The sequence below is a fragment of the Trichechus manatus genome, unplaced genomic scaffold, assembly GCF_000243295.1.
Source record: "Trichechus manatus latirostris isolate Lorelei unplaced genomic scaffold, TriManLat1.0 scaffold00023, whole genome shotgun sequence".
Lineage (NCBI taxonomy): Eukaryota > Metazoa > Chordata > Mammalia > Sirenia > Trichechidae > Trichechus > Trichechus manatus.
This window is the reverse complement of record NW_004443959.1, coordinates 7,189,809-7,217,406: the sequence shown is the minus strand read 5'-3', so window position 1 is coordinate 7,217,406 and position 27,598 is coordinate 7,189,809. Positions and strand designations below refer to the sequence as shown.

Genomic DNA, 27,598 nt, shown 5'->3' with positions numbered 1-27,598 from the left:
TTACGCTATTTCTTCCTAGCTCTAGAATTCGTAAAGGACAGGAAGGAGAATTTAGATTGCTTAGGGTTCAAGTTCATGCTGGTAAAAATACTTGTTGGTATAAGATTCACTTGCTTATTTCCTCTGTGTGAATCAACTTAACAGCAGGTTCTTGATTACTGAGGTTTATGAAAATAAGCCAGTTTATGTGCAGACTCTCAAAATCCAACACCATATTTTTAACCTTTTGGTTAGCAGCCAAACTCTTAACCACTACACCACCAGGGTTTCCCATATTATTAATAGGACACATAAATCAGCAGTGCAGGGTATTTGGCTATAGTTAGCAGTGTAGCTAGAAAACATTAAAAGCCCATAATAAAAACAGCACGAAGCATTTGTGAAGAAGTATGACGTAGTGGAAGAGTGATCGATATGGAGTCTGAACACCTGTACTCCAATCCCTTCCCTCCCCCGTCCACTAACTGTGTGCCTTTGGACAAGTTGTTCAACCTCTCCTGGTCTCTGATTGCTCATCTGTAAAATACCAAAAACCAAACCCACTGCCATCGAGTTGATTCTGACTCATAGTGACTCTATAGGGTTTCCAAAGCTGTAAATCCTTATGTAAGAAAATTGCCACATCTTTCTCCCTTGAGTAGCTGGTGGGTTTGAACTGCTGACCTTTCGGTTAGCAGCCAAGCGCTTAACCACTGCGCCACCAGGGCTCTTCTCTGTAAAATAATAGGGATTAAAAGACTTGCCCTACAGACTTGCGCTACAGATCTTTCACAACCAGGAACGTGACCCTGATTAAAATGCGTTAAGTTTCCTGTTGCCTGTGGGATAAACCCACATGCCTTGGCATTTCCTGACCCTTCTCTTTAGTCGGTGGCTCTCAGCTGTCCAGCCCCCACACTGCATCCTGTGCTCCTGGCCACACTGAGCTTGTAGCAGTTCCTTGCATGTACTCTGCTCTTTTTCACCTCAGGGCTATGCAGATGCTCTTTCCACCACTTGAAGTTCTCATTCCTCTTTCCTTTACCTGGAAACCCCTACTGGCCCTTCAGGACTCAGTTTAGATGTCACCTCTTCCAGGAAGATTTCCCTGCTTCTACTTCCCCACACTAGATGGGAGTTTGGCCTCTGAGTTCCCGTAAAAAACAGTTGCTGTTGAGTTGATTCCAACTCATGGCAACCCCATGGATTGTCGTAGGGTTAGAGTAGAACTGTGCTCCATAGGGTTTTTAATGGCTGACTTTTCTTAAGTAACTTACCACGCCTTTTTTTCCTGAGGCATCTTTAGGTGGATTCGAACTACCAACCTTTTGATTAGTAGCTGAGTGCTTAACCATTTGCACCACCCAGGGATTCCTGGGCTTCTAAAAACCCCATTGCTGTCAAGTCAGTTCCATAGGGTTTCTAAGGCTGTAATCTTTATGGAAGCAGCTGCCATATCTTTCTCCTACAGAGCAGATAGTGAGTTCAAACGGCCGACCTTTCAGTTAGCAGCTGAGTGTTTTAACCACTGCGCCACCAGGGCTCCTCCCTGGGCTCCCACAGGTCCCATATTATACCTGACGACTTATACGTGGGAACTCCCACTCAACTGTGAGTGCCTCATTGGCTTGCACCTCATTTCTGTCTCCTCAGTGCTCAGTCAGTGGTGGGTACCTGCAAAATGGTAGCTGAATGAATGAGGAGAGATGATACTTGTGAATGTACATTATAAACTCTAAAGTTCTGGACAAATGCAAGAGATGATTACAATGCATTTTCAGTGTATTTGTTTTGAAACAGGCTCCACCTCAGAGAAGAGAAGTCCCATGAAGAGGGAAAGATCATGCTCGCACGACTCGGCATCTTCATCCCTCTCCTCTAAAGCGTCCAGTAAGTCTTTCCAAATGGGGAAGGTCATGCTGTTGAACTGTTCTTTGAGATTTTGGAGATTGAAAGGAAATGTGAATAGGGCTATTTGCTGAGCTTTTATTTTCATCCTGAACTGGAAAAAGAAGAAAATCTTTGAAGAACCAGATGTTCTTGATTGGCACCTGAGAACTTGAAGTAAAAGTTTTTCTTGATTGGCATCTGCGAAAGTGAAGGCTTTGGGCAAGGCTGGAAGGTTCATTTGCTCCTTTTTTTAGGAGAAGCTTGTGGACTCTGCCTGTTGTTGTGGCCTGGGCTGCAGGCAGTGTAATGAGCAGTGTCAGAAGGGCTATTCTCCGGTCTTCACCCCATGGAGTTGGCTGGTTAGGGACCTCACTGTGCCTCTGGGGAGGAGAGGTACTGAGGGTGAGGTATTCTTGTTGAGTCTGATGATGAAAAGTAGACAGGAAGATTTCACTGGGGGAAAGGCAACAAGTGTTCACAGAGTCCTGTACCCAGAAGTGCACTGTGGTGTAGGAGTCAGGGATGTGAATAAAAAGCCTCATATAGCCTCTGGCCTAAGGGTCCTTTGGTCTGCTACAGCAGGCACTGCTAGCACACATGAGCAATATCCCCTGGCTTCTAGCTGCAGACAGTTATTGAGAATCTACTTTATATCTCAATCAGAGCATTGAAAAATAAATTAAATATGGGCCTACCCTCAAGGAATTCATTGTTCCTCATAAAACCTATGCAGTAGGTGCTCCTTTTTTTTGTACCCATATGTTCACACACACCAAGTGTTTTGGTTATGCATATTGAGAAGTAGCTAATTTTGCTCAGGTAGAAGTGCAGATTTATGGGTAAGGTATGGTCACTAAAGGTTTCAGAGAGCAGATGACTTTTCACTTGGCCTTGGTGGAGAAGGCATTCCAGGTGGAGGAAAATTTATGGGCAAAGAAAGACTCAAGGGCATGAAAGCGTATGTAGTGCTTGCAAGCAGTAGTGGTCCAGTGGGCTACGTTAGCATGCGTGTGGGAGCCTGGCTGTGGTGGAGTGGTGACCTGCAAGACTTTGTGGTGTGATCTATGGAGGAAGAGGTCAAAGCACACCAGAGATTTGGCTGGACACATCTTCGGTTGCCTTTCTTCTTACCCCTTGTCCTCATGCAGCTTGTGAATGATGAGTAAGCAGGTAGGTTAGCATCTCACTCACAGATGCCCGCTGACTGGAGTCAGATGAGGCTTTAGCATCAGCCTCAAGCTCGTGTCTGAAGGAGGATCTGATTCACAGGCTAGGAGAACAGTATTCTTTTGCCCAAAACAGTGTAGGGAATCTTAAGACGTGGTGATCTGCTCCCATAAAGATTACCGTCTTGGAATCCCTATGGAATAGTTCTACTCTGTCTTATGGGGTCGCTATGAGTCAGAATTGACTCAACAGCACACAACAACAACAGGGCAGCAGAGGGAAGCTGGCAAATGGGTGAGTGAATCCAGGTCACTCCAGGAGGAGAGGCATGGTGCTTTGTTTATCCCCTGTCCCCTGCCTGACAGCTGTTCAGACAGTTTCTGGAGAACATTCTAGTCTGTACAGTGGCTTCAGGAGAAGTGGAGCATCCAGACTCTCAACCAACCTTTCTCCTCCTTCTGGGAATCCTCCGGGCAGGTGAGCTGACTTTTTTAGCAAGGATTTCTCAGAGGGGTCTTAGGGACCTCTGCCTGGAGATGCTTCTCTTGGCCTCAGATCCAATCTCCACATTTCAGGGATGAGGAGACAGGGGTCCAGGGAGGGGTGAGGCTTGGTCCAGTCACACAGGAGTCAGGATCAGGACCAGGGCTGGAACCTGGGCTCCATCTCTTTTATAGACCTACGATCTCTGTGGATTTAACCAGGGACAAACCAACTAAGGTCTAGAGGGTGGATGGTTAGAAATGTTCAGTGTGGATCTGTGTTCTCAGGGCCCTGCCAGGCCAGTCCTCACCAACCTGGGGAAGTGAATGAAAAGGTCCCCTTATCTAATTTGAACCTCATGCCTCTTTTTTACTCCTTCATGCACATCTGTAAACCCCCTCCCCCCTTCCACCCCCAGGTGAGATGCCTGGGCTTCTCGCAGCCTCCCCAGCCCTGTTCTTCCTCTGTTTACACTAAGCTGATCACTTTAGGTGTCTTTCCTGAGGAAGATACATTTCAACAGGAATCAGCCCTAAGCTGAAGGGGACAAGACCCGTAGTGCGTTTTCTCTCTCTGCCCCTCTTCTCCTTCAGCAATCTTTAACTGAGCGCTAGATGCAGGATAAAGAGACGAGTGAGGCAGTCCTTGCTGGGGAGCTCAGGATCCCATGGGGAAGACTCTGATACACAGGTTACCTACGTGGTGTTATCTGTAGGATGCAGAAGGCTGAACCAAGCACTGCTGGGGGAGGGAAGGCATCACAGGGAAGGGCTGGGTAAAGGGGGTGTCAGGCTCAAGCTGACCTTGCAGCCTGTCCTCTCACAGTACTGTCTCCTTGGAAACTATAGAGTTGAGATGGATGTGAGATACTGTGTCTGCCCTGTTTTCTGTGAAACCTCAGATCTGTGGAATTGCTGGGAGCTGGCCTGCAGGCCTTGGACGTCACGTGATAGAATGATATAAAGGATGGAAACCAGGGCTGTTGCTTCTGTGTGTCAAGGTGACCCACACACACTTGGGCTCTCATCTGTAGCACCAAACACGTTCCATGTGGGTGAGAGGACAGGAGAAACTCTGTACTTGGGTAGCCACTGGGCCTCCCAATGAGATGAGGATACTGCGCACACTGCATTTCCTATCGAGTAAATATTCAAACAAAAACCAGTTGCTGTTGAGTCGATCCTGATCATGGTGACCCTAGGTGTGTCAAAGTAGAACTGTGCTCCATAGGTTTTTCAATGTCTATAAACAGAAGTAGATCGCCAGGCCTTTCTTCTGAGGTGCCTCTGAGTGGACTCGAACAGCTAGCATTTCAGTTAGCAGCATTTGCACCACCCAGGGACGCCTAAGTCGATGTACTGTTAGATTAAAGCCTATTGTGTCTTGTGAGCTTCACTGCACATTGGAACTAGAGCCCCCATTGTGCTGGTGCAGAAGGTGAGATTTGCTGTCCGTGAGGTAAGGAAGGAGGAGGGTGTTCCAGGGACCAGCGCGCCCAGAAGCATGAGTGTCGGTAGAGCACTGAAGGTGAGCAGTTCAGAGCCAGACCATGTCAGTGGTAGTGGGACCGGAGAGGAGAGGACAGAGACTTTGATGCTGTGGAGGGAGATAGGGTCGTGTGGGACAAATCCACACCATGTGCACGGTGCTGGCTCTTCTGGGTAGTAGATCTTGGCTTTGTTATAAGGAGAAATGAGTTTTTATTTAACCAGAGATGGAATTTCATTAACAAAAATTCCCAGTAATAGGCTAAACCAAACTCATTGCTGTCGAGTCGATTCCGTCTCATAGCCACCCTACAGGACAGAGTAGAACTGCCCCATAGAGTTTCCAAGGAGTGGCTGGTGGATTTGAACTGCTGACCTTTTGGTTAGCAGGCGAGCTTTTAATCACTGCGCCACCAGGGCTCCAGTAGTAGGCAGGTAAAGGTAATTTGTGCTGCAGAAACAAGAGTAACCTGCAAGTTTTGCGACCAGTTATTCTTGGGGTGTGACTGACCAGGTCCATCTCTCCTCAGGCTCGGCTCTGTGTGGTGAGTCTTCGGCACAGCCGGTGGGGCCCTCACAGGGAGAGCAGGCCAGATCTCCACAGCCCTGCGGCCCTTCAGAAGAGGTCACAGCCCCTGGTGACAGACAGAGACTCAGGGTGAGTCAGGGGTCACAGTCAGTCATCAGCAGACACAGCCCTGGGCTGGTCCCTCAGCCTGACTCCTGCCTCAAGACCAGCCAGAGGAGCATCCAGGTGTCAGTGACCTCGTCGTCCTCCCAGCTCTTCTCCTCGGGCTCCTCCTCCTCCCCCACAGTGCCCACATCTGGCACATTCGTCCCGCAGGCCTCCCAGTGCTCCATGACCAAGGCCTGCAGGCAGCCACCCATCGTCTTCCTGCCCAAGCTGGTGTACGACATGGTCATGTCCACTGACAGCAGCGGCCTGCCCAAGGCCGCCTCGCTCCTGCCCTCCCACTCAGTCATGTGGGCCAGCTCCTTCCGCCCCCTGCTCAGCAAGATGATGACGTCTACAGAGCAGTCCCTCTACTACCGGCAGTGGACAGTGCCCCGGCCCAGTCACATGGACTACAGCAACCGCTCAGAGGGACGCATGGACCGCTTCCACCCCCGGAGGCTGCTGCTCGGCGGGCCCCCTCAGGTGTGTCTGCTGCTGGTGCTGCAGCCGCTCGCCATGAGCTCAGACTCAACTCAGGGGTGTCTCTGTGTTGGTGCCCAAAAGGGGCAGGGGTGGAGCTGAAAATACCCCCTTACTCACTTTTTGTCTTTCCCATGGTACAGTCTGTGGTGGCCCTCTAGTGGATGGGTGGTCAGGGGCTGGAGACCAGGACCTGGCCTGCCGCTCACTGGCTGGGTGACCCAAGTTTCCTCTTTTGTTTGTATACCGTGGGGGGTGGACGGAGGCATCTCTGTGGGTGCTTCTCGCTCCCCCAGACTGTGTCTGCACTTCCCACACGATCTCATTTGGTCCTCACAGCAAGCCTGCAGTTTGACTCACACTAACCCTTAGAAACCAAACTCCCCGATTCTGCATTGGAAGGTTTTGGAGGCAGGGGGCCTGTTTCCCTGCCCCAGCTCTCCCCAAACTCATGGGTTCCCTAACAATGAAAGACAATTTTCACCTATCAAATGGCAAAAAATCTAAAAGGATACGAATGTCAAGTATCATGAGTGTGTGAGGAGAAGGAGGAATGTAGATTGCGGTTGGCTTTTTGGAAGATGCTTTGGCAGAACAGTGCAGTGGTTAGGAGGTGGGCTGTGAAGTTGGGCTGCGTGGGTTTGAGTTTTGACTCAAACGTTACCTGACGCCCTGTTACTAACCTTCTCTGTGCCTCAGTGTCCTCATCTTAGAATGAGGAAAATTATAGCATCTATATCATAGGAATGTTGTGAGAATTGAAGGAGAGAATAATTGTAGATAACATGAGGATCGCCTTACCCATAGAAAATATGTAATAAATGTTAGTTGCTGAATTGTTATCATCATCACCAGTATCATCACAGTCACAATTTAAAACGCGCTAACTTTTGACATAGCAAATTTATTTTGAGGAATTTATCCCAAGAAATACAAACCTACATGCACAAAGATGTGTATGTCTAGGGATGCTTATTTTGCTATTTTTTACAAGAGTGAAAAAAAAAATAGAAACAATTTAAATTTCATTGGTAAAGGCTCAGTTCAATAAATTTGGGAATGACTGTGTCATGGAACTTGGTCATACAAAGTTTGAGGTAGATTTCTATGTTCGGACATTGAAGTTTCTCTAAGATATTTAAATGGAAAAATCAAGTTGCAGAATAATATACAGAGTTTAATATCAATTAGAAAAAAAAAATGTGTTTGTATGTATGTGGAAATGCCTCCAAAAATCTCTGATGGGATAGCCACTAAATTGTTCCCTGGGGAGGGGAGTAGGATTTGGGACGGCAAGGAGAAAGAATATTTAACTTTCTGCTTCATTATCCATCTGTGTTGCTTGAACTGTTATGATTTGTAATTCTAAAAATTTCAGAAAAAATGCTTTTTAAAAAGAAATCCTGAGCTCCCTATACCCTTACATTCCTGGATGTTATTACTCTTTAAAATTTTTGCCAGTTGGATAGGTGAAAAGTAATATATCATACATTGTTTCATTAGTAAGCTTGAATGTATTTTTATGTATTTGGGTCATTGATACTTTTTTCCCAGTGATTTTCTGGTTTGTTTCCCTTGTTTGTTTTTCCTTTAGGCTGTTTGACTTTTTCTTGTTGATTTGTAGAAGCTCTTTAGATATTACAGATTTTAATCCTTTGTCTATTATATGTATTGCACCTATTTTCTCTGAAGCTTCTGCTGGTTGGGTTTTATATTTCCCTTTTTAAAGTTATTTTTAGTCATTACCATTTGTTGAATTCTTACTGTGAACCAGGCATTGGGCCGCAAACTTGGAAAGCACGTTCCTTGAGTAATGTTATCAGAGGAGGGAGAGAGGGTCCTAGGCTAGTCCACAGATGTCTCTTTAAACAAACGTAACAAAAACTGAGACTAATAGTACAGCAGTGTACTAGCCTGGTACTGGGCTGAGGGAGTTAGGGACTCTTTGATACAGGAAGACAGAGAAGGAGTACCTGGTGAATTTGAACTGCTGACCTTTTGGTTGGCAGCCGTAGCTCTTAACCACTATCCCACCAGCGTCCCTGGGCTTTAGAGGAGAGAATTGAGAAGTCAGATTTTTCTCTCATACAATTAATTTTGTTATCTTACTATAGACATATCAATTAATATAAGAATAACGATTTTGCAATTATATAAGACTAAGACATTATTCTGGTCTGTATTATAAGTTCGTATTTTTAAAAAGCAAACTTTCTTGAACTTATGATAAAGCCCTATTTCCTAACAGCTTAAAAAATGTGGTCGGCTAAAATCTGGAGACTCTCTTGCGATGATTATAAGCAGGCAGGCTTCCTGCTCTTGGGAATGCATCTGTTAGCTTGCCATGTTTCCTTTAGGCCATGCTTTCCCGCAAATGTCTTTGCATCCGTTTTGCTCGTTTTAACTAAATGAGATCTCTAAATGAGATAGAAGGCATGAATCATGTCAGCTGTTTCAGATAGTGCCTGGTATATGAACAAGGCCTTGTTAACTGTTAGCTCTTCTTTGAATGTCCTTACAGATTGGGAAGACAGGTGCCTACCTCCAGTTCCTCAGTATTTTGTCCAGAATGCTCATTCGGCTGACTGAAGTAGATGTTTATGATGAAGAAGAGATCAATATCAGTAAGTTATCCATTTGGAATCATCTTTTATCAGTTTAGTCACAAAAGTGACTTTGTGTCTTTCAGTTTCCAGAAGGAATTCTTAGATTAATGATCACACTTATCCCAAGGGCCTCATGGGGAGCTTTTATCTTTTCCTTTTAGTCATTTTGCTCAATATCAGAATAGTATCCATAGTACTAATATTAAAAACAACTATTCTTTACTGAGTACCTGTCTTAGTTATCTGGTGCTGCTGTAACAGAAATACCACAAGTGGATGGCTTTAACAAACAGGAGTTTATTCTCTTACAGTTTAGGAGGCTAGAAACCCAAATTCAGGGTGCCAGCACTGGGGGAAGACTTTCTCTCTCTGTTGGTTCTGGGGGAAGATCCTTGTCTCCTTTCAGTATCTGTGAGCCCAGCATTCCTTGGAGATCTCCATGTGTCTTGGCATCAGTTGTCCCCTGGGTCTAGGAGGTTCTCAGCACAGGGACTCTGGGTCCAAAGGACGCACTCCATTCTGGCTCTTCTTTCTTGGTGGTATGAGGTCCCTCAATCTCTGCTTTTATATCTCAAAAGAGATTGACTCAAGTTACAGCCTAATTTTGTAGATTGTGTCCTGCCTGATTAACATAATTGTCTCTAATCCTGCCTCATTAACGTCATGGAGGTTAGGATTTACAATACATAGGATAATTACAACAGATCACAAAATGGAGGATAATTACATCAGATCACAAAATGGAGGATAATTACATAATACTGAGAATCATGGCCTAGCCAAGTTGACACATATTTTTGGGAGACATAATTCAATCCATAACAGTACCTTCCATATATCAATCTCTGTGCTGTAAACTTTACATAAATTACCAAATTTAATTTCTTGCATCACTATGAGATAGGTATTTTCCTGATAAGTAATATGCTCAGGAGTGTACCTGGGAGGCAGTGCAGCTAGAATTGAACTATATCAGACTGATGCTTCTAGAAAGTGGAGTTACCCACCAGGAGAGGTTTCTCCATCTTTGGAATTTATTTCCCACCCAGGCCACTAAGCACACAGGTCAGTATCTTGGGACAAAACAGAAATATGTGGTATATGGGAAAAATCCCTTTCTCTGTATTCACTGAACAAAATCTACCCTAATTAAGTGATTCTCTTTGAATAGTTGTTTTGTTCTAATTGTAAGACACTTCCTCCATTTCCTTTTCATATACCTCTCCCAGTGGCTCATAGACTTGGTCTGGTAAATGAAGATTTCGCTTTGGGAATGAAATTTTGTTTAAGCAGTCCTGTCTGTGTAGTGAGAAAGGGCGCTGGGAAATGACTCTGGTATTTAAATAACACTTTTTTAGGTGCTCTTGACTGTGCTTAAATTTTTACTTGGTGAAAATCTGGAACCAAGGAATCTCCTCCGGAACCTGGCCTCTCCTTTGAAGGAAAGGGTAGGCTCTTCATCCAAGCTCTGAATTTCCCACAGTTTGAAACTGTTCTTGAGATGAAAATCAGCAGGTCCACTGAGTTTTTGTCTCCTCGCTTTTTTCAACATACTAATGATAAAGTTAGGATTTAAATCCAGTTTGTTAAACTTTAAAGCCCATTCTCTTAAATACTCTCTTATCCTCTTGTTTTTATTCTTTTGTAAAATAAGGGTCATTCCTGTTTTTCAGGGTGTAATGAAGATTAAATGATGCTATACACAGGAAGCACCAAGCACCTGTTAAATACACAATAAACATTCCTTTCTCTTTCCTTCTCTCCTTATAGACATGGATTCTGCCCATGTATACAATAATATGATGTTGTTGGCTGCCGTTGTGTTGACCCTGACTCATGATGACCCCGTGCACAACAGAACAAAACGCTGCCTAGTCCTGCACCATCCCCATGAGCAGTTGCAGATCAGGCCATTGTGATCTCTAGGGTTTTCATTGACTGATTTTTGGAAGTAGATTGCCAGACCTTTCTTTGTGTACAATGTAGTAGGTTCAGTATATATGTGTGCAAATATACACACACACACACACACACACACACACACACACACACATATGTATAATCAATATATTGTTTATTGAGTTGGACCAACTAGACTTTTTTTACCTTTTGCCAGCAAATATTTACTGAGCACCATAGGCTATAGTAATCGGAATGTAAGATGATACATAGTAAATGTAAAAATGTGGTTTGGGGCCGTTAGTGTTGTTGCCATTCAGAAGGGGAGATATCAATGGGCTTGAACTCTCAGAAGAGGCTTTTTAGAGGTGGAGTGATATGGGCTGGGCTGTATTGGCTGGGTACCATTTAGATTATAGAGGCAAGAAGGAAAGTGTATTTGGTTCAGGTGCAAATAAGAACCAGTGGTGGGAACAAGTGTGTTATATTTGGGTGATGTGCTGGGGAGAAGTACAGAGCACAGGTTAGGTATGTTGGTGTCATGGATTGAATTGTGTCCCCCAAAAATATGTGTCAACTTGGTTAGTCCATGATTCCCAGTATTGTGTGGTTGTCCTTCATTCTGTGATTGATATAATTTTCCTATGTGTTGTAAATTCTAATCTCTGTCTGTGGTTAATGAGGCAAGATTAGATTATGTTAAAGAGGATTAGGGTGGGATGTAACACCCTTGCTCAGGTCACATCCCTGATCCAACATAAAGGGAGTTTCCCTGGGGTGTGGTCTGCACCACCTTTTATCTTACAAGAGAAAAAAGGAAAGGGAAGAGAGCAGGGAGTAGGGGAACTCATACCACCAAGAAAGCAGCACCGGGAGCAGAGTGTGTCATTTGGACCCACGGTTCCTGCACAGAGAAGCTCCTAGACCATGGGAAGATTGATGACAAGGACCTTTCTTCAGAGCTGACAGAGAGAGCCTTCCCCTGGAGCTGACACCCTGAATTTGGACTTCTAGCCTACTAGACTGTGAGAAAATGAAGTTTTCTTTGTTAAAACCATCCACTTGTGGTATTTCTGTTAGAGCAGTGCTAGATGACTAAGACAGTTGGGCCGGGCCAGACTGGAGAGTTAGTGTGAGGGACAGAGGAGCAAACCCAATCCCATAGGAATGGAGTCTAAGCCTGCTCCTCTGAGTAGAGAATGATCTGAATGCTCCTTCTTGCCTCTGGAGATAGGACACATACCAGGAGCCTTCAAGACACAAGGGAGTTCCTGGGTAACCTGTAGACTCACTGGCAATTCCATTCCAAGCATCATCCTTGTGCACATTTAAAATAAACCACTCTGACTTCCTTTTTTGTCACGTACCTACGTTTCTGTCCATTTTGTAGACCTCAGAGAAGAGTCAGATTGGCATTATCTCCAGCTCAGTGACCCCTGGCCAGACCTGGAGCTGTTCAAGAAGATGCCTTTTGACTACATTATTCATGACCCAAAGTATGAGGATGCCAGTCTGATTTGTTCACACCATCAAAGCATAAAGAGTGAAGGTCAGACTTTTAAGTTTCTTGCCTCACCTTCTTCCAAAGTACATGGGAGTACCCTCTTAAAAGGATGAGCTGAATTTTGCTAGAGATAAATTTATCTGGTGGTGGCTAATTAACCAGCAGTGCCCAGTACGGAATTGAGATTGCCGGCTCACTGTAGAAGGAAGGGATCATCACGAAATCTACGAAAGGAAGACTCGCTGCTTGGTAGATGCTGAATAACGACAAACACACTCTTGATAATTTGTCATGGTCAGAATTTTCAAAGGTTCTGGCTAATAGAGGATAAAAGACATGTATGCTTATTTATGAATTTGGAACTATCATAACAAAATGGCGTGTCTCTCTCCTCTCTTGATCTCTCGTTTTCTCTCTTCTTCCAGAGTCACTCATTCTCACAGTATTATTTATAATCCTGCAGTGTTTCAGGGTCACCATCAACAAACATCAATTAATTACTGGCCAGTGTGATTATAACCATTGAATCTTGCAATGTGAGAAAAACACTTGCCAGCCTCCATTTCAAACCAATAATTTGAACTCACTGCTCTAAGGGTAGATGACTTTCACTGAAGGGTCCTTCATATAGACTAGTCTCTAAGGTTTAGTGTTAAATTCTTAATCCTGCTAAGTCATTTGGAGAAAATGGGAGCAACTCATCTCCATTACAGTATTTGAATGTTAAGTTGGCATTCCATTTAAATTGTCACATAGCGAATCCTTTAAGACGTGTTTATGAAACGTTCTTAGATCAACAAATGAGAAACATTTGCTTTGCCAAATGAACATAGTTTATTAGCTTACTACCCTGAGACTTAGTTGTCTGCTTCTACCAGCTAGGTGACCCCAGGGCCCAGATCAGTGAGACAGTCCCAGTTGACCACACAACGCTTTTATTGACTGCCTGTTTTTAGCATTTTAGTTAGTTTCAATTTGAGTCGGCAGGGGATAAAATATTTGTTTTGCATCCTGCCGTCCTTTAATGCTGTTGGGATATTTTGTGCAGACAGGGGGATGGTGCGGAAGCCAGAGGACCTTTACGTGCGGCGTCAGACAGCGCGGATGAGACTGTCCAAGTTTGCGGCATATAACACGTACCACCACTGTGAGCAGTGCCACCAGTACATGGGCTTCCACCCTCGCTACCAGGTAGGCCACGGGCACCAGAGCCCAATATCAAGTGGCACTTCCACATCAATCTGTGTGTGTTTCGGGTTTGTGCACACCGTTTACTTCCCAGTTCTTCTCGTGTTTTTATTCCAGAGTGGGAGATGGAAAGTTCTGGAAGCCCTTGCTTCCTGATCTGCTTCCATCCTTGGTTCCCTTCAATAACTTATGAAATTATTGCTTTCATAGCTAGTGATTCTTTTGGAGGTATGCACTTATCAGTGGCAGAGTTAACCAACCGTAGATGCCTTGACTCTTCTTTCTGTCGTAGCAATTTCAAAAGTTAGTTCAGTTCAGTGGAAACTTACTGAGTGCTTATTATATCCCAGGCACTGGGACACAGAGACCAATAATTTTGGCCCATATTCAAGGCTCACAGTCTAGGGAAGGAGATGTCCACATAAGCAAAACTGTAGAACAGTGTGAGGCAGGCCAGAAGAGAACATGGCTGAGGCCTAGACATAGATAAGGAGGGAAGCTTGGCATTCATTGAGCACCTCCTATGTGCCAGCCAGTGGCAGCCAACTTTATGTATGTCAGTGCTTCCCAGTCTTTTTGCATGATAGAAAATGTTATTTATCCTGGATATGGGATGAGGCTGCTCACAGCCAGAGGCTACCGACCCAGGGCTCTGGCTGCCCAAGGCTCTGGCTGGTCACCAGATGAGGTTTGTGTTCAAGCCACACTTGTTTTAAAGTGCATTGCTTAGGAAACTTTCATATCTAGTTCTTTTTCATCTCTCACAGAAAAGCAAAAAACCATGACGCAGTAGTATTATCCCCAGTTTGTAAGTGGAGACACTATCTGGGGGAGGAGCAGAGGAGAGGATTGTGAAGAATCAGAGTTTACCAACCAGCCAAGGCAACATGTGCCAAAGAGGGGAAACGTAGAGTCTCGGGGGAGTTAGAGTGATTTTAGGTGGGTATTGCTGGAACATGAAGTGCCAACAGTACCAGTTGCTGTCAAGTTGACCCCGACTTGTGGTAACCCCATGTACGTCAGAGTAGAACTGCTCTATAGGGCTCTCAATGGCTGATTTTTTGGAAAGAGATCACCAGGCATTTCTTCCAAGGCACCTCTGGGTGTTCTCTAGCCTCTAACCTTTCAGTTAGCAGCTTAGTGCTTCAGAAGGTGCTAGGGAGTGGGTGTCTCAGGAGAGGAAGCTGGGGAGGCGGGGCAGAGACCAGACCACAAAGGCCTTGAGGGCCATGGGAAGGAAGGTGAACTTTCTCAGTGAGAACTCTAAGTAAGGGCCTGGTGTGGGCAAAGCTGCATTTTTTAATAGTCTCTCTAGTAACCACGTGGAGGTTTACGGAGGGCTTGTGAGGCTGATTATTTATAAACAGAAGATGGTATGTTACATTTAGGTCTTCTTTTCATTTCAGACCCAACCAGGGGAAAAGAGGAAGGGAGGAGACAGCTGGGATGATGGGAGGAAGGCAGACACCTGGATGGGGAGCAGAGGCATGCAGGATAATTCATGTCCTTGGCTGCTTCCAGAAAGGCCTGAGGCAGCAAGAGCACTGCTTCACCCTCTCCTTCCATCTCTCAGAGGGAAATAGTGGACGGCGGCTCTAACGTCCCCAAGTCCTCCCTGACTCTGAGCTTAGCTACCTGCAACACCTCTCTTCTTTCAGTAATTTTTTTTTTACGTATGCAATTTCACTGTAGAAAAAATTAGAAAATTTCATTATGAATAATTTTTTAAAGCATAAAAATAATTAAATACCAGTCATGCAGGCAAACTCTTCTAGCATTTTGGCATTTTTTCTTGGAGATGAGGTTTTTATTTCAAGGTAGGGGAAAAAAAAGTATATGTGAAACCATTTTCTCAGTTTTGAAATTGAAAGGAATGGAAAGGACTCAGGAGCTTTAGTCACCTGTCATTTCAGTAAGTGTAGCAGTGTGTTGTTGCCGCTAAACAGAAGAGTCAGCTGTGATCTCAGGCTGCGTGAGTAGAAGGAAGGAGAGGGACCGTGGGCCTGGCTGGCCGGGCCACACCTGGTCTGTGTGCAGCGGTGTGCTCAGGCCTGGGTGCCCCAGTTGACAAGGAGTGTGTCTGGCATGGTGAGGGGACCCCAAAGCAAGCCGTCTGAGGAATAACTGAGGGATACTCATGATCTCCTTGATGGTTATTTTCTTACCTCTGGCCTTTGCTCATTTTGTTCACTTTTCCTTCATCTCTCAAGGCTCCCAAGTCACCGATTTTATGAAACCCCCTCAGTTATGCCTCTGCCCACCCACCCTCGGAATCATAATCGATTTCTCCCTCATCTCGGCTCCCCGAGCACACCATGGTTCTAGTGGAGCCACACTGGTGGCTTAAAGCTGACGGGACTGGTTGCCTCCTCCCTTCCCAGACCTCAGTGGATTCTCTCGAGGGCACAGCACATGTTAGTGGCGAGTCTGGAGGAAGGGTTCTGACAGGAGGGTGAGGGTCGGGGAAGGCTTCCTGTGCCGCTGCCTGAGCTGACGCCTGCAGGAGGCACGAGCATTCCAGGGAAGGCAGGGCAGGAGGTCACATCAGAGAGCGGCATGTGTGCAGATGTGGCATTGTGGGGGAGTTGGGGGAGTCGAGGCTCACCAGGATTTTTGGAAGAAGTGATTAGAGGTGAGACTAGTCATGGGGATAAGAGTGAGCCCACTTCAGTTTCCACATCCATAAAATGGGGATGGTAATAGTACCTGTTTCATAGGATGATTGTGAGTTTTAACTGTAATGCAGAGGGTATAGAATGGTGCCTGGCACATAGTAAGTGTTATAGAAATGTACGAAAAGAAACCAAACCCATTGCCGTCGAGTCAGTTCTGACTTATAGTGACCCTAGTGTATGCAATTGTTATTACTGTTAATACTGCTATTACACATAATACTTGTGATGGAGAAAATACATTTCTTAAAATTAAAATGAGATTTGTAGCATGAATGCTTTTGTTAACCCAGCACATCTATGGGTCAAATCCAGAGTCTAGAATGGTTGATGCCTGAGGTGACACAATTGGGTGAAGCATTATGAGAATTAAGGACCAGAGCAGGCTCTAGCTGAGTGTGTGTGCCTGGGTATGTTTCCCAGTAGCAAGACCTGGGTGTCTACACTTTGTACTAATATCAACCTGTGGGTTTCTCATGCTGCGGGGCAGAGCTGGCAATGACCTCTGTGTAGTCATGGCCATGAATGGGCCTGGGTTCTTCTGGGGAGTAAAGCTGGACTCTGATGATAAGCTCTGTCCTTTCCCCCTCGCACCTCAGCTCTATGAGTCCACCCTGCACGCCTTTGCCTTCTCTTACTCCATGCTAGGAGAAGAAATCCAACTCCATTTCATCATCCCCAAGTCCAAGGAGCACCATTTTGTCTTCAGCCAACCTGGAGGCCAGCTGGAGAGCATGCGGCTGCCCCTCGTCACAGACAAGGTACTGGCTGTGAATTCCAGTGGGTTCAATCAAAGCGGCTTCAAGTGATCATGGGGTTAGGGAACTAGAGACGGTAGTTGCCTGATGAGAAAAGACTCGATTGTTCAAAGGCATGTGGAGGAGAGTGGAGAAACTGATGTGGCGATTGAATTTGGAAGAGGCTAGTGTAGCACATGGGCTTTGGAGTCACTCAGATTCAAGTTTAAGTCTTCCTCTACCATTTACTTTGAACTTGTCACTTAATATCTCTGAGTCTCAGTTTCCTCCTCTGTAAACTTGGGCAGTAATAACTCTTGCAAAAGCTTATTGTAAGCATTATTTGGAATAACCAGTGTCAGGCATGAGCACAGTCCCTGGAAGATACCTGTGCCAAATAGATGTTCATTCCCTTGCATTATCATTTCTTTAGTGCTCTCTGTTGTGGAAAATTTTAAACATGCAGAGGTAGATAGGATATTATAGTGAAACCCTCAGTACACACTACCCAACATCAACAGTTATGAATTCATGGCTAGTCTTGTTTGATCTCTCTTTCTCTGTTGATCCTCTTCCTTCTTCCTCTATTATTTTGAAGTAAATCCCAGATATCATAACATTTCATCCACAAATATTTAAGTATATGTCCTAAAAGATAAATTCCTATACCTTTTGAAGAGATTATTCCTAATAATTGGTTGTCTCTGTGACCAGCATTCATCTCAAAGAAACACTCTGTAGGGTAGCTGGGTTTGACAATCCCAGCCTCCCAGCCTGACAACCTCAGAGTAAACTTGACCTTTAATCAGCCCCAGTCAACACAAACCATTCTTTCTTCTTCAGAATGCCAGACTTCTGTAGAGTTGAGCCTAGCCTTTCAGACCCAGCTGGCTATTATCAAGCAGTGAGAACATTTATAAAGTACCAAAGAGGCCTCTCTTAGAAGGGGGTCTCTTACTCCATGGGCTGAGGTGAGAGGTGTTTTAGTGAAACACCTGTGCATGAGCCATAAAAGTAAGGATTTATCCATCACTCCACTCACTCCTCCAGCCATCCAATCAGGTTGGTTATGAGCACCAGCTGTGTGCACAGTTTTGTAGCAGGTGCTTTGAGGAATTCAGAGAGCAGAAGACCTAGCTCTGCCAGAGGAATGTATTGTTGAGGAAAGTACTGAAGAAAACAGTTATTTATAGGAAGGATATCATAACTTGAGTGTATAAATAGCTAGGCTACATGCTTCAGTGGTTGGGAGATGCCTTATGCTCATGGTATATGGAGGGTTTAAGTCATACAGGGATGAATACTCAGAGCTCAATATCAGACTCTATTATGAGAGTGTAATGAAGTTGGTAACATGATATGTGTCAGTTAGTTTTTATTGCATAACAAACCATCTCTAAACAAGCATTTGGTTAGCTTAGGATTCTTTGGGTCAGCACTTTTGGTTAGGCTCAGCTGGATGGTTCTGCTGGGCTTGGTTGGGCTTACTCATATGTCTGGGGTTAGCTAGCAGGTCTGCTGGGGGCTGGCTGGTCTAGAGTGGCCTCCACTGGGGTGGCTCATCTCTGCTCCACGTGGTCACATGGTCTCTCATCCTCCGAGAAGGCTGGCCCAAACTTGTTCATTTGGTAGCTGAGGAGGGCTCTGAGAGAGTGCAATGTGTATGTCCTCCTGAGGATAGTCTCAGAACTGGCACATTGTTATTGTTGGATTTTATCGGTAAAAGCAAGTTACAAGACTAACCCAGATTCAAAGAGTGTAGAAATAGACTCCATCTTTTGGTGGAAGGAGCTGCAAAGTCACATTTCAAAGGGAAGGGAATAATCGTGGCCATTTTTACAGTCTACCTCATTATGCCTATACTTTACAGAGTCATGAATATGTAAAAAGTCCAACATTTACGCCAACAACTGGCCGTCATGAACATGGACTCTTTAATCTGTATCATGCAATGGATGGTGCCAGTCACTTGCATGTCCTGGTTGTCAAGGAGTATGAGATGGCTATTTACAAGAAATACTGGCCCAACCACATCATGCTGGTGCTCCCAAGTATCTTCAACAGTGCTGGTGTTGGTAGGTATTTTTCAAGATACTCTACTTAGTAAAATTTCTGTGCTTGAAGACTTAAGAGAATATTCTAAAAAGGCAAACATTAAACATTTTACATCAAGCTCTTTGCTTTTTGACTTTTAAAGCTATTTGGCTTATTCGATTTTTTAATGAATATTATTTTTCCAATGCTTGATTATTAACTTAATTCATGTTCTCCATTGTTAGAAAAGAAAGGGTAAGAAAAACAAATCCATGTGCAAATTGGAGTTTTTTCCTTCCTGTAATTTTCTCTCCCAAGACAGTGGCCAAAAATCAGTGGAAGAGTAATGCATATTAGGAAAGTTGGGAGCTGGCTTGTTTTGGAGTGGAGCCTTGCTTAACAGTTCTAACCACGGTTATGTCCTTTGTGGATGTGGATGTAAGACAGACCTGAATCTGGGGTCATTTCGCCCATTTCAGGTGCAGCCCATTTCCTAATCAAAGAGCTCTCCTATCATAACCTGGAGCTGGAGCGGAACCGGCAGGAGGAGCTTGGGATCAAGCCTCAGGACATCTGGCCTTTCATTGTGATTTCTGATGATTCCTGTGTGATGTGGAACATGGTGGATGTTGACTATGCCGGGGAAAGAAGCAGGTAAAATAACCTGTAATTCTGCCTTCATCACCTTGGTTCTCTTAGTTTTGAATACAAATAAAGAAAAATGAGTATGCTTTGTTTTCAATAGGAATTCTCTTTAACCCCTTTAAGGACTACAGAGTACACCTCCTATTAGAAGGATCATGTGTGGTGGACAGAGCTCTGAATGTGGCAGAAGTGGACTCATATTCCAAGTCCAGCTTTATTTTTATTTTTTAAAATTTTTTTGTTTAAGTATAATATATACAGAAAATCATAGAATATATATTCAGTATAATATGTATTCAAAAAAGAAAAGTATAATCATATACAGAAATTTTCACAAACTGACCACACTCATTTAACCAACTCCCATATCAAGAAACAAAACATTACTAGAAACTCCTCCAGAAACTTCCCTCCTGTTACTTTCCAGCCACTGCCCACCTTCCCACCAGCCTAACTTTTAACATCTAAGTTTTTATTTGCTGTGTGACTTTAGGCAAATAACTTAATCTTTTTGGGTTCTAGCTCTTTTTGAGTTACTCATCTTTAGAAGGATTACTAATACCTATGCAACAGTTACTGGGTGGTGCAAATGGTTAATGCACTTAGCTGCTAACTGAAAGGTTGGAGGTGCTTATTCATCTGTAGACACCTTGGAAGAAAGGCCTGATAATCTACTTTTGAAAAATCAGCCACTTAAACCCTATGGGGAGCCCTGGTAGTACAGTGGTTAAGAGCTTGGCTGCTAACCAAAAGGTTCAAATCCACCAGCTGCTCCTTGGAAACTCTATGGGGCAGTTCTACTCTGTCCTATAGGGTCTCTATGAGTCGGAATCGACTCTACAGCAACGGATTTTTTGTTTCTGTTTTTTAATATATGTCGCCTCATTGTCTTCTGGCCTCTAGACTAGTTTCTGAGGAGAAATCCACACTGATTCTTATGAATGACTCGGTATATTATGTTTTCCTCTTGCTGTTTTTAGAATTCTCTCCTTGTCTTTGTTTTTTAAGAATTGTATTAGGATATGGTGCAGAGTTTATCTTTTTGTGTTTCTTCTAATTGGGGTTCGTGTAGCATCCTGTATTTGCAGGCTTTGTTCTCTGTTCAGGTCTGGGAAATTCTGACTATCTCTTGGAAAATTGTTTTATGCCTTTATTGCTGTTATGGTGCTCTGGGATCCCCAGAATTCTAATGTGAGATTTCTTAATTGAATCCCATATTTCCATTTGGGTTTGTTTACTTTTTTTGTTTCTCTTGAGACTTGATAAATTCAGTTATTTTGTCTTCTAGTTCATTCTATCTTCTGTCTGTTCAACTCTATTGAGTTGAGTGTTTCTCTTGCTTTTTCTTATTCAGTTGCTTTATTCTTCAATGTTAGTAGTTCTTTTTTTTTTTTTTTTTGATATTTTCAGTTTCCTTGTTGAGTCTCTCATTTTGTTCCTACATTTGTTTCCTAATATCCGCTAGTTTGTTTTCTGTGAGCTTTTTGCTTTCTTTAAACATATTTAGCACCATAGTCTGAAAATTTTCAATTCTTTCCATTAGTCTGGCCTCCATAGGAGAAATTTCCTCTTACTCATTTTGCTTTTAATGGTCCTTCTTGTGACTTTGTGTCTATTTTTTTGTTGTTGTTGAACTTGGGCCATTTTTGTTTTTTTACTTTAAATTTTGTATTCTCATTTTTATGGGGAAATTTTCTGATTGAGCGCCCTGGTGGCACAGCGGCCAAGTGCCTAACTACCAACCAGAAGGCCAGAGCTCACACCCACCAGCCACTCCATGGGAGAAAAATGCGGCAGCCTCCCACTGCAAAGGCTCAACAACACTAGGAACCCCACAGGGCAGCTTCACTACACCCCACAGGGTTGCTGTGTGTCAGAATTGACCCAACGGCACTCTTATCCTTAGGTTTTTTTCAGTGCTGATTCAGGAGTTCTGGATGCTTGATCTCTAGAATTCAGTACACATGTGTGGGGTAGGGGGTGGTTTAGCTGGTCACAGATGCTGACATAAGTGGTAGGACTTGACTTTCCTGTGGTGAAGGTGGGGGGCTCTCTGTCTTTCCTTCATGGGTCCTCCTGCACAGGCTCTCCCATGGTGTCCTGCCGTGGGCAGGGAGCCTACCGTTTTCCTCTGTGTTGCCCATCCATCTGAAGTCAGTGCTTGTTTTTATTTGTTGTTCAATGGGTTAGTTGCTGGAGGAGTAAATGAGAGCATCCACTCACTTCACCATCTTGCTGCACTTGCTGTCAATATTCAGTCCTGCCACTCTTCCAAGGGCTAGACCTTGCTAAGGGCTGTCTCAGCAGTAGAGTGCAGAAGAGAACTGAACTCTGCATTCTGCCTTAAAGCAGCATTTAAAGTACTGGAATGTCATCCATATTGCATTACATGCAAAGGCAGATAATTCAGGCTATCCTACAATTAGTTAGATGGATAAGATAGTGATCACCAGTTCTTCCATTGTAAAGGTGTGAGTTTTTCCCCTTTAAAGTCAGCAAATAACCTGAGGGGAGGGATGACAAAATTATTTTAAAGTGTTTCCAGAAGAACTAATAAATAAAGTTATCAAAGAAAAATTTGAAAAAGAAGAGTAATGAAGAGTGACTGTTCTTCCCATCAACACATGAATTGATAAGTAAAATGTGGTATATACATGCAATGGAGTGCTGCTTAGTAATAAGGAAAGATGAGTTCCCGAAGCATCTTGGAACATGGATGAACCTGGAGGACATTTTGTTGAGCGAAAAAAGTCAATCACGATAAATAAATATTGTATGTTCACACTTTTATGAAATGACATGAACAAGTAAATATACAGAAACTAATGTTCATTAGTGGTTCCTAGGGTTGGGGGGGTGAGGGAGGATTCACTCTCTGGATAGCAGACACTTGTTATTTTAGGTGTACACAGCTTGTCAAAGGTAAATGATGTCACTAAAAAGTACACAAGAAAAAAGGATCTATTGGTAATTGCTACAGCATATAGAATTTTGAACAACAGCAAAAACAAGAGAAAAGGACCCGTTGGTAATTGCTATGGCACATGTAATTTTGGAACAACACCAAAGCAACCAAAAAATATATGCGCAGTATATATGTATGTGGACTAATTGTGTGTGTGTGTGTGTGTGTATATATATATGAGTATTAACCTATATGTTATGCATATGTATATGTATATGCATGTGAGTGACTGTGTGCACATATATTCATATATATAATAAAGCACATAGGGGGCACAGTTACAGGTGCTTCTTAGACATAACCGACACCTCGTGGGATTGGTTTTCTGGGTTCAAAGGATTAGGACATCTTGGTCAGTTGGCATAATACAGTACATAAAGTTATGTTCTCCATCCTGGTTTGCTGAGTAGTGTCTGGGGTCTTAAAAGCTTGCAAGCAGCCATTTAAGATACAACTATTGGTCTCTATTCATCTAGAGCAAAAGAGAAAGAAGGAAACCAAAGTCTCAAGAAAATAGTCTACAGGACAAATAGTCTACCTGAACCACGGCCTCATCTACCCTGAGACCAGAAGAACTAGATGGTGCCCAGCTATTAGTACCAACAGAATGTAGCCAATATCACTGAAAAATTTGCCTGGAAATTGTTGAATGGGAACCTAAACTGCTGTGTAAACCTTCACTGAAAATGCAATAAAATATTATTTTTTAAACAATAATAATAATAAAATAAAGTCCTGGAATGTCAGAGCAGGCTGGTGCCTCAGAGAGTTTGTTTTAAGCCTCTCAGTTGTGGAAAAGAAAACTGAGGTCCAGAAAAGTTGGGCAACTTCTCTGGGCCCTTGTGGACAGAACTCTCATCCAGGCCCTTACTTGCCCATCAAGTGTCAGCTTCACCATGGCCAACCTCATCATCTTCACAGATCTCAAACACTGCCGATTTGGAGAGGGTGGTTAATTATAGTCTCTCTCCTTCCTTACTTTCTCATTTGGATTTCACAATGGAGAGCCAAGCTCCTTTAACCCCATTTTACCTTCATGTCTGGCAAACTGGAGATGTGAGCAGCTTGTCATGAGGGAAAGAATATAGGATTTGGAGTCAGATTTTGGTCAAATCTAAGCTCTATTGAGTGACCTTGGGCAAGGTATTCTGAGCCTCATTTTCTTCATTTATAAAAGGGGGATAATAATGCCTATGTCATAGGATTGTATGAGAATTAAACAATAATGGGTATGAAGTGCTTAACCCATGCCCAGCACGGTTGTTGGCTGTGATGGATTCCATCGTACTGTTAGCACTTGAGGTTCATTTGGAAGGCCAGTGCCATGGCTGGCCTAGTACTGCTAAACAAACCTCGCCGTTGTTTGAATGTCAGCATAGGAATATCCATCTCCCTTCTTTGGGCAGGGAATTTTCCTGGTCAGAAAGGAACGTCTCCTTGAAGCACATCATGCAGCACATTGAGGCGTCCCCCAACATCACTCACTATGCCCTGATCGGGATGCGGAAGTGGTCGAGCAAGACCAGGACCAGTGAGGTGCGTGAGCCTTTCTCCCGCTGCCATGTGCACGACTTCATCATCCTGAATGTGGATCTGACCCAGAACGTGCAGTACAACCAGAATCGGTGAGCTTCTGCCCCTTGTATTGGGGAGGGGGGAGCGGGTGGCGGGCCTGTCCCAGCGCGTCCATCACACAGCTCATGGTCCCAGGGCCGTCCAGAGGAGCAGGCCCTGGGCCTGCAGATGGCTTCTTCACCTTTGCCCTGCAGGTGCCAACTAAACTAGAGGATTCCTGCCGATACACATTGGCCTGGCTCCTGCTTTCAGCTTTCACATTTTTTTAGTGTTATCTAATTTTGTGGAGAGATTTGCATAAGATTGTTTATTTTCATTCATTAATTCACATGATGCTTTATTTAGTGAATTCCATTGTAGTGTTTGTTTAGCTTGCTTTTGTTTCATTCTGCTACTACATACTTTTTTATTTTTTAGGAACTTTAGCACCGAAGACAGCTATAAAGCAGTATCTGTATGTTGCTGTCTACATATCTAGCCACAGAAATGCCCACATCTCAAGAATAATTCAATCACCAAGTGTTTAAGTGTTTATTGACTATCTCTATATCCCTGGACGGTGCAAACGGTTAAGCACTTGAATATTAATGGAAAGGTTAATGGTTTGAATCTACCCAGAGGCGCCTCGGGAAGTGGAACTGGCGATCTACTTCCAAAAGATTGTAGCCATTGAAAACCCTATGGCCCAGTTCTGCTGTGACACAGATGGGGTTACCATGAGTTGGAATTGACTCGATGGCAACTGGTTTGGTTTTTTATATGCTAAGCAGTGGGCACACAGCCCAAGATGGTCCACCTTAAAATACAGATTTTGGAGTCAGACTGACCTGCTGTGAGTCTGGGTTCTGCCGCTTACCAGCTTTGCAATTTAGGCAGGCTATTTATCTCCTCTGAGCCTTATTTTTCTCAGCCATAAAATGTAGCTAATAATTTTACCCTGAAAGAATTTTATTGTTGTTTTATTTTCTTTTTTGATTTTCTTGTGGCAAAATATCATAACAAAAAAAAATTCCATTTTAACCATCTTTTTAAGTGTACAGTTCAGTAACATTAATTATATTCATCATGTTATGCAACCATCACCAAGTTTTTCATCACCCCAAACAGAAACTCAGTACTCCCTAAGCAATAACTCCCTATTTTCCCCTCCCTTTCCCCACGCCGGTAACCACTATGAAATTTTTCTCTATGCATTTGCCTATTCTGGATATTTCATATAATTGGGATCCTACAATATATGTCCTTTTGTGTCTGACTTATCTCACTCAGCATGTTTTCAAGTTCATTCATATTGTAGCGTATATCAGAACTTCATTTCTCTTTATGTCTGAGTAGTGTTCCATTGTATGATATGCCACATTTTGTTTATCTTTTCATCTGTTGATGGATATTTCGGTTGTTTCCACCTTTTGGTTATTGTGAATAATGCTGCAGTGAACATTGGTATGCAAGTATCTGTCCCTGCTTGCAGGTCTTTTGGAATTGCTGGGTCATATGGTAGTTCTGTGTTTAACTTTTTGAGGAATTGCCAAACTATTTTCCATAGCAATGCATGAGAATTCCAGTTTCTCCACATCCTTGCAAAACATATTATTACCTGTTTTTCTAATAATAGCCGTCGTAGTGGGGGTGAAGTGGTAGCTCATTGTGGTTTTGATTTGCATTTCTCTAACGACTAATGATTAAATAAATAAAAAAACCCATTGCCATCAAGTCAATTCTGACTCATAGAGACCTTATAGGACAGAGTAGAACTGCCCCATAGAGTTTCCAAGGAGTGCCTGGTGGATTCGAACTGCCGACCTTTTGGTTAGCAGCCGTAGCACTTAACCATTACACCACCAGGGTTTCCAGTGACTTATGATAGTGAGCATATTTTCGTTTACTTACTATTTGTATATCTTCTTTGGAGAAATGTCTGTTCAAGACCTTGGCCCATATTTTCATTGGGTTGTTTGCTTTTGTTATTGACTTGTAGGCATTCTTTATATATTATGGATATTAAACCTCTACCAAATATATCAGATAACCTCCTATTCTGTAGGATGTGTCTCACTTTCTTGATAAAGTTCTTTGATCTATAAAAGTTTTTAATTTTGATGAAGTTCATTTTGTCTATTTTGTCTTTTGTTGCTCATGCTTTTGGTGTCATACTTAAGAATCCATTGTCAAAAGCAACGTCTTGAAGCTTTACTCCTGTGTGTTCCTCTAAGTATTTTATGGTTTTATTTCTTATATTTGGGTTATTGATCCATTTGAGTTAATTTTTTAAAATGATGTCAGGGTCTAAATTGCATGTGGAGATCCAGTTGTTCCAGCAACATTTGTTGAAGAGACTGCTCTTTCCTGATGGGATGGACTTGACACTCTTGTTAAAAAAAACAGTTGACCATAGATGTATGGGTTTATTTCTGGATTCTCAATTCTATTCCATTGATCTTTATGTCTACCCTCATACCAGTACCACACTGTTTTGATTACTGTAGCTTTACAGTACTTTTTGAAATCAGGAAGTGTGTGCCAACTTTCTTCTTTTTCAAGATTGCTTTGGCTGTTCAGGGCCCTTTGCAGTCCCGTATGTATTTGAGGATCGACTGTTTTATGTTTGCAAAGAGGCTGTTAGAATTTTGATAGGGATTGTGGAATGTGTAGATTGCTTTATACAGTACTGGCATTTTAACAATATTAAGTCTTATAATCCATTTATGTTGTTTTCTTTTAACAAGTAAACTCTTTTTACAAGTGGTTGTGAAGTTCCTTACCCAGTACCTGGCATATGGCACTGGTAGCCCCTAGATAGTTTAAGCCTTAGGTATATACTGCCCTTCCAGGTACAGATGTGTTAACATTTCTCCCTTGTTTTGTCTCATATCCTTCCTTAGAGTAAGGTCTTTAGAGGTAGGAACAAAGCTGACTCCGTCTTCCTAACCCCCTAGTTCAGTAGCGTACGCACTCCAGTGCCTGGTGAGAGGGTGGCTGGGTGGGCGTGATTCCATTCAGTCAGCTCTCGTCTCTCGTCTGCTTCTGAGCAGGTTCACATGTGACGATGTGGACTTCAACTTGCGGGTGCACAGTGCCGGCCTCCTGCTCTGCAGATTCAACCGCTTCAGCATGATGAAGAAGCAGATTGCGGTGGGTGGGCACAGGTCCTTCCACATCACCTCTAAGGTGAGTGCTGGCCAGGCTGCCGGGCTGTTCTGGTTTGAAAACTGTCAGGGGTGGGGCTTGAGCATTGTGTAGTGTTAGTAAAGGTTTCTAACGTCACTGAGCCTTGGGAAGCTAAAGATCCCATTGGATTTCTCTTCTGGTCTGTTTTTAACCAGTGCCCTTTAAGATTCTGCTCGGGTGTAACACCCACCACAAAGCTACTTTGTGCGCTCTTGCCTCCCCCTCCACCCCAGGTTGGGTTAGGGATTCTCCCATAATCCCCCTGCATATCTCCATCATTGCACTCAGTGACTTTGGACAGTAATTATTTGCCCACTCGTCTGGGTCTTCTGCTAGACAGAGCTCCTTCAGGGCTGGTATGATGCCATATTCTCCTCTGTGCGCCTGGTAAAAAACCAAAAACCAAACCTGTTGCTGTCAAGTTGATTCTGACTCCTAGCTAC

The 27,598-nt window shown here is 43.5% G+C and overlaps 1 protein-coding gene across 1 annotated transcript in view; it reads left to right on the top strand.

The window, feature by feature from the left end:
* The window catches only part of GREB1 (growth regulating estrogen receptor binding 1), a 104,598-nt gene that overhangs the window by 72,713 nt on the left and 4,287 nt on the right, over window positions 1-27,598 (top strand). Inside the window, exons 20-29 of the mRNA XM_004373051.1 lie at window positions 1,780-1,869; window positions 5,537-6,165; window positions 8,684-8,786; window positions 12,058-12,216; window positions 13,220-13,362; window positions 16,631-16,792; window positions 18,639-18,843; window positions 19,282-19,456; window positions 23,819-24,037; window positions 27,020-27,155. Of these exons, the coding sequence (XP_004373108.1) occupies window positions 1,780-1,869; window positions 5,537-6,165; window positions 8,684-8,786; window positions 12,058-12,216; window positions 13,220-13,362; window positions 16,631-16,792; window positions 18,639-18,843; window positions 19,282-19,456; window positions 23,819-24,037; window positions 27,020-27,155 (2,021 nt within the window). The remainder of the gene's footprint in view (window positions 1-1,779; window positions 1,870-5,536; window positions 6,166-8,683; window positions 8,787-12,057; window positions 12,217-13,219; window positions 13,363-16,630; window positions 16,793-18,638; window positions 18,844-19,281; window positions 19,457-23,818; window positions 24,038-27,019; window positions 27,156-27,598) is intronic.